General features: G+C 38.5%; 1 protein-coding gene and 1 long non-coding RNA gene across 2 annotated transcripts; both read right to left on the bottom strand.

Moving 5' to 3' along the window:
* Positions 1 to 1,261: 1,261 nt before the first annotated feature.
* LOC6583649 (gram-negative bacteria-binding protein 1) lies at positions 1,262 to 3,520 on the bottom strand. The gene is made up of 4 exons (XM_002009278.4): positions 3,150 to 3,520; positions 2,265 to 3,095; positions 1,881 to 2,197; positions 1,262 to 1,559 (listed from the first exon to the last, which is right to left on the bottom strand). The coding sequence occupies exons 1-4, from the start codon at positions 3,289 to 3,291 to the stop codon at positions 1,362 to 1,364; spliced, it is 1,488 nt and encodes a 495-aa protein (XP_002009314.1). The 5' UTR covers positions 3,292 to 3,520; the 3' UTR covers positions 1,262 to 1,361.
* Positions 3,521 to 4,385: 865 nt separating this feature from the next.
* Positions 4,386 to 4,783, bottom strand: LOC122757554. The gene is made up of 2 exons (XR_006357624.1): positions 4,553 to 4,783; positions 4,386 to 4,490 (listed from the first exon to the last, which is right to left on the bottom strand). It is a non-coding gene; the product is annotated as an uncharacterized LOC122757554 (long non-coding RNA).
* Between the last annotated feature and the right edge of the window lie 2,377 nt (positions 4,784 to 7,160).

Here is a 7,160-nt window from a genome sequence, read left to right as displayed (position 1 = left end):
AAAAGATTAAAACCTGACTGTTCAAAAAATAAATAAAAAATTCAAAATTCGAAATTAAAAAAAAAATAAGTTAATTATTAAAAAGTGTATTTTTGGCTTTTTATATTTTTGGACTTTTAAACTTTATAAATATTTCAAATCAAAAATCTGCAAAAATTAAAAAAAAAATCAAGATTAAAACCTGACTAATCAAAAATAAATAAAATTATCTGACGAAGAGCGAGAAATCGCCCGAGAAAGTCTCCGCGTTAGTACCCAGCAAAGAAGGGCCTTAATTCGTGCTTCTCAAAGAGAGGCAGCCCGTGAAATGGCAATAAGAAATGGTTCAAGGATTGATTTGAACCGAGAAGCGTTTCGATATGATTGCACCATTGACTATAGCTTGAATCGTTTAGTTTGCATTGGTCCAATGGACGTTGTTTGCCAGCATTGTGGCGCATTGAAGTTTGCTGGTGAAACGCCCGGTTTGTGCTGCCTTAGTGGTAAAGTGACATTGCCATTAGTGGTCCCGCCACCAGAGCCATTGCGTTCCCTACTTTTCTAGCGAGCACTCAAAAATACAATGCCTATTTCCAATTCGGGGCAGAGACAAATCCAACAAATGAAAAACCATGAAAATTTTGTAACAAATTCTACTTTGTTTTATATATATAGAGACTGTTAGGCGGTACGAAGTTCGCCGGGACAACTAGTACATAATAGATTTAAGAAAAAATGTGAAAACGGAAAAAAGTTAACTTACTGCTAAAGAAAATACACATTGAAGTCCGATTTGGCGTTGGAGCCACTGTATATGAAAGAGCCTCCGTTTAGTACGTCTCCGCTTATAGCGTCGATTTTTTTCATATTGTTAAGTCATTCTCCAGATATTACGACGTGCCGAAAAAAATGCTAAATAATGACAAAATTTAAGCATTAAAAGACGCTGCTAGAAATGTATATACATATGCTTCTATTTATCAATGATCAGTGTGTACGTAGGAACGACACAAATGCTGCTAAGACACTGAGAGAAAGACACAAGCTGCAATGCCGATGTCACACAAATGTTTCGATACTATGTTATTGAAATAATATATAATATATATATAAATAATTGTTGTTTTGATTACAACCGTAAAAAAAAGTATTTTTGTTTGTTCCTTCTGGTTAAAGCGTCCTCCGGGTATAGCGACGTAAAATCGTCGGTCCCTCAAATGTCGCTATAACCGGATTCCACTGTACTTTGTGAAGTCTGCCCCGCCTCCTTCTGCCATTTACATACATTTCAACAAAACGATTATACCCTGATTTCCCATTTCAATGGGTTAAGGGTATAAAATCGGGTTGAACTTTATTTCAGATAGAAATTCATATGTATATTATATTGCATAAACGCGGACATAATCGACCAATAAAGCCGGCTGCTTCCAAGTGGGTAACCATTGATCCTGGCTTTGCCAAAAATTAAGCTTTGCTTGTGGGTGTTTGTTGATCCAAGGCTTCTCAAAGCTGGAAGTCCGCAATTTATCAACAAAGTCGCCGAAGCCGCCAACTGAGAGGCCAAGAGTGATGTAAAACTATATTAAAAAAATGAAGATATATATATTATTTTTAGAGAAGAATCAGGGACTATAAATTGCGAATGATTTCATATAATCTTTAATATTTTTTGCTGAAACATTCTTCCATTTTGCATAGGTCAAAATGCAAAATTTCGGTGATAGCCTTATCTCTACTGAGTTTTTTGCAGAATGCTTGATTATTTTTATATGTTCCCATAGCTCCTATATATGTACATATGTAGATCAAGTTTTTGTATGCATTACTTTTGCAATTCATAATTGATAAGATCCTCCGATTTTTCGCTTTAGTTAATTACATTCATATATGGTACTTGCCATTCGATCAAAGGGTGCCATGGGGCCCCCCCGACGCCAGCTTGGATTTAGGTTAGATTCTGCAAAGCCAGTTAAAATTTTACCGTACTCTTGGCCATCAATCAAAAATCGCAAGCCTTGACTGCTCCATACAAGACTGTAAAGGTGAAAGTTGTCGCCAAAATGTACGCTACGTCGCTGTTGGACCATAAAATCTTCGCGTTGTGAAGCTTCAGTCGAGAGTACAGCTCCGGCGAAAACGGTGCGACCATCGATGAGTTTACCATGGGGGAGGCGTAAGTGTTGATTTCCACGTATCATTGCCACACGCAGCTGACCTATCATAAAGTAGTTAAGACTGAACATTAATCATATTCAAACAGTATATAAATATTATCAGGTCACCAGATTCATAGCCAGTTTGACCATATGCTTCCATGAGCGGCTGTAGCAGCAATAATGGCACCAACCAATCGCCCTTCGGGAACTTTGCCCGTATTTCGATGCGACCGTATTTAAAAGCAAAAGATTCCTTAGTGCTCAGCCGGGGAGCCACCACTGGGGGCATAATGAGTGGTCCACTAGTTAGCAGCACGCATTCCTTTTGCTTATTGTGTGTGCCGGTGCACCTATCTGATAAATCTAACTGAGCGCTGGTGATGTGCAAGTCCGGTCGATAACTGGACCACAGTTTGGGCTCGATTATAAGCTGGCCGTTAAGAACACGTGCCTTTCCATCATACAGCACAAATTCAGCATCGGTACTGTCAAGTGGAACCCGCACATCATGAAGCCAACGGCTCTCGTTTAATTGGTCGAATTCCTCCTCGAATATCAATTGACCTTTACAAAGTGGGTGGTTTGGGGAAGGTGACATTACCGTTTCGCTTTGCAAGTGTAACGTACAAGACGGCGATTCTCTGTTAACTGCAATGTCCATTCCTGTAGTATCTTTTTGCAGATTAGGTTTCTTCAAACAGTCTGCAGGCAAATGAGCGCCATGCAGTTGACAAACCTGAAACGTCTGACTCTGATCACGAAATATGGCGTTTCCATGTTGTACGCTAGTCCATATATAAAGCGTATCATGTGCCCTTAAAGGAACTCGCTCAAAATCATATTGCCAACGTGCATCTTGTGGCTCTCTAACTTGGCCGGTAAACTGGCCTTCCTCAAACCCCGTAAAATTTCGATTACGATTCACATTGAATGCCACACTTTTTATGTCATGATCATCTTTAAAAATAATTTTGTTGATAAACTTTAGGTTTGTGGGAGCAATCTACTCACCTGGTATAGACACACGAAAGCCGATTTCCAAGGGATCCACTTTAACAGCAGGCACCTTATAAGGGCATATGCCAACAATCGAACTATAAAGCACAACCAGCAGCAAGTAATCTTTTATATGTAATTTTATATATGATAGCATTATTTCCAGCCCGTTCTCTCTTACGCTGCATTAATAACTAAATTAAACGTTCGCAGACCGAATTTATCATTAATATACACCGCACACTTTTAGTCAGTGCGGAATGCATATTTTAACAAACAAAATCTGCAAAGCGATCTCTATTTAACTTATTAAGAGTTCCTTTCCACTTCTCTTTTTAGCTGATTTTGCAAACTTTAATTTCTGCCACTAACCAGAGAACACATAGACCGGACAAGTAGTGTAAAGCGTTTTGCACACTTTTTTTCGGGAGTTATCTCCCAGACACTTCGTATTTGCTCGGCTCTTCACTTTTTGGGTTCGGGCTACGAAAATATACGAAAGCACAATCATTTCGCTTCATGCGCTCGACCGAGATGGTCGACTGTTGAACAAAAGATCCCTCTGCGCTGAATGTTTCCCTTGCTCTCTCTCTCTCACGATGCTCTCTGCTCTCTCAAATATGTATATGTATGTATGCATGTGAGCACAAGCAGCGCTCACAAATTTAAATTTCTTCGCAGCGAGAGCCCATGCCTACCCTTATGTGTGAAGAGTATACCGAACTTTTCAAACCGTTTGCCATGCGTTTTCGTTATTATTTGTGGGAAGGGTATGAAAGCGTTGGTGCGCATAATGAAAATGTTTTCGCGACGAGTATGCACACACACACAGTATGCTGCATGTACTATGAACATTTGTATGCCTGTGTGCGAAGCTCTTTCTGCCTATAGCAATTTTAAATCCCAGCATTTGCATTTGGTCGATCTTGTGAAGTGCTCACATACATATGTATGTATGTATGTATGTATGTATATACATTTGATTGTGTGTACGCATGGGAGGCGCTGCTCACAATTTTGGGATATAACTTGTAGAAGCACTTGTATGCCTGTGTGCTAGTGCTGGGAAAAGATCGATCTTTACGTAGATCGATGTTTCGATATTATGTATGGGTCTCAGATCGATGTATCGATATTTTCATAAACATATTTTAACTCCCAAAATTAAAAAAAAAGTTTTCATATAAAAAACAAAAGATGAATTTCTTATTAAAATTAAAAAACGTTTCATATAAACTAAACTAAACTATGTAACAAAGATTATATTATTTAATAAGATCATTTACTTCGTCCAATCATTTTTGTTTATAAAGAGCAGCATATCTACTTGCTGCGGCTTGAGACAACTCCAAAATCCTAAATGAAAAGTGGGTTACGTTAGTATTTGAATTATATTGTTAAAATAATTTGCAAATTACCTGACAGTCTTATCCCACGCTTTTAATTCAAGTGATGGGGAATTAATGGTATAGTGATGGCGATATATCAAGTATCGAAGTTTTCTACATCGATATTTTCGATGGATATGAAACATCGATATATCGTTTGCTAGATCGATCTTTTTCCCAGCACTACTGTGTGCCTTTACATGTGCGTGTGTGTATGTGTTTGTATGTATGCATGGGAGATAAACATTGGCGTGTGCCTCCCTCAACTTAGAAAAAAACAAGTTATTAAACAATTAAGTTCTCATAGTAAGCGCACACTGCGCCCATGCGTGTTTATGCTTGTGTGTGTATGTGTTTGTGTATGTGTGTATAAATGTTTGTGTATGTGTGTGTGTGTGTATGTATGCCTGTGTGTGCGTGCGTGCGTGTGTGTGTGTGTGTGCGTGTTGTGTAAGCTGAAAGACGCGAAAAATTATTGAAATAGCTATTATTCCAAGGGTTCAGGGGATCTCGTAGTCGAGCAGTCTCGACTAGAGCACAATTCTTTAGTATTTGAAATACGCTTTTTACAAAAGTGAGGGTGAGGGGGTGAATTTAAGGGTGGGGGTAAATTTTAACAAAACCCGAAATTGTATAAATTGCATATAAGCATACATTAAAAATTTGGAGACTCTAGCAATAAAGGTGTAGAAGATATAATTTTATAACTGGTTTTCGATAAGGTTTTTTTATCGATAAAAAAAGATTGGGATGAGTTATCGATTTTTAATGATAAACTTGATATGCGCGCTGTAATTACGGACATTTAAAAAAAAAATTTGAAGTCTCTAGCTCTTATATCTTCTGAAATCGACGCGTTCATACATACGGACAGACGGACAGACAGACGGACAGGGCCGAATCAACTCAGCTCGTCGCCCTGATCAAGAATATATATACCTTATGGGGTCTGCCACGCCTCCTTGTGCCTGTTACATACATTTCAACAAAACCATTATACCCTGATTTCCCATTGAAAATGGGTTCAGGGTATAACAAGTAAGAAGGCTCTAGTCGAGACTGCTCGACTAGGAGATACCCTGAACCCTCTAAGCTGATATTCTAATAATTCTGAATTTTTATGCACACATACACATGCATCCACACGCACGCATAAGCCTGCGCTCTGCTAACTGCGCAGTAAGCAGCGACTGCGCTTGGGCTGCGCTGCTTTGTGGGCAATATTATGAGAATTTATTTGTTGAATAATATCTTTTGTAGACATAAGATCTTAATGAAACTTTTAGAGTGTAATTATATGATGATATTATATGATGATATGTCTGTACATTCCAAAGCACAAGTCTCTAGTACTAGAAATGCGTTTTTTACAAATTGGGGGAAAAGGGGGCGTGGTATCCAAAATCTGTAAATTACAAAATCTTTGTATCGATTAATTTTATATACAACGCAAATTTGAAGACTCCAGGTCTAAAAATGTTCAAATTAGGCTGAAAAAACAATGCCGATTTTTCGATTATTCTCGATAAAAAAGTTATCGGATGAATTATCGAAAAAATAAAGCAAACTCGTACTGCGTATGGTACACACGAGTATGCATGCCAAATTTCAGCTCTCTAGCTCTTATAACTTCTGAGATCGACGCACTCATACGGACGGACAGACGGACGGACGGACAGGGCTATATCAACTCAGCTCGTCGCGCTGATCAAGAATATATATACTTTATGGGGTCTGCCACGCCTCCTTCTGCCCGTTACATACATTTTCACAAAACCATTATACCCTGATTTCCCATTTTCAATGGGTTCAGGGTATAAAAAGGCGTACTGCAGAATCTGCAAATGTATTTTTCTCAAATTTTTGCCTTTTTCAAAAAAAAATTGACATCACTAGTGGTGACAATAAAAGACATTGTTTAAATCTATCTAATGAATATATTAGCGGTTGAAGCGTTTTATAGCTACCACAGTGTGCGTGTGTTTAAAAAAAGACGCGAAAAATGATTGAAATAGCTATTGCTCGAAGGGTTCAGGGGAATTCGTAGTCGAGCTGTCTCGACTAGAGCTTTCTTACTTGCTTATATCATACATACATACATATGTTAAGTAAACGAAGCAAACATGGAATTGTATACATATGTATGTTCTTTAATTAAAATTTAAATAATAATGAAAATCATTAGGAACATATTTTGGACCCATGCGGCGTATCTTTTTAGGCTTTTCTTAAGTCTCTAAGCTAGGAATAATGGCAGGTAGCCAGCGATCATGGTAGGACCATGCCCCCCGGTCGACCGCCTTAATATCTAAGGCTCACTTTCACTGTCCTTTATTTGTCTGTGCTGCGAGACCCAGCTTGGGCATGTGGCTTGTGCGCCTATTTCTTTTCTATCTCCCTCTTCTATCCGAGTGGCCGTTGACTGCCGAAGTGAAGTATGCGATTTTATTGGCAGCGCTAGGAGTTGCAGCTTCCCACTTTTTAGTCTTTTCCCGATTACCTAATAGCCGAATCTAGCGCGTGCATTGTACAATCACTCCGAATCATCTGCACAACCAATCATATTACAGTTTTTGTAGTCTGATTAAGAAATTTGTGCGCTGAATTTTGTAAGTTGAAAGTGGAACATTAGTGTATA

Source organism: Drosophila mojavensis, unplaced genomic scaffold, assembly GCF_018153725.1.
Source record: "Drosophila mojavensis isolate 15081-1352.22 unplaced genomic scaffold, ASM1815372v1 contig_74, whole genome shotgun sequence".
In the NCBI taxonomy this organism is placed as follows: Eukaryota; Metazoa; Arthropoda; class Insecta; order Diptera; family Drosophilidae; genus Drosophila; species Drosophila mojavensis.
Note: the sequence above shows the minus strand (reverse complement) of the source record. Positions and strands in the feature narration are given on the sequence as shown.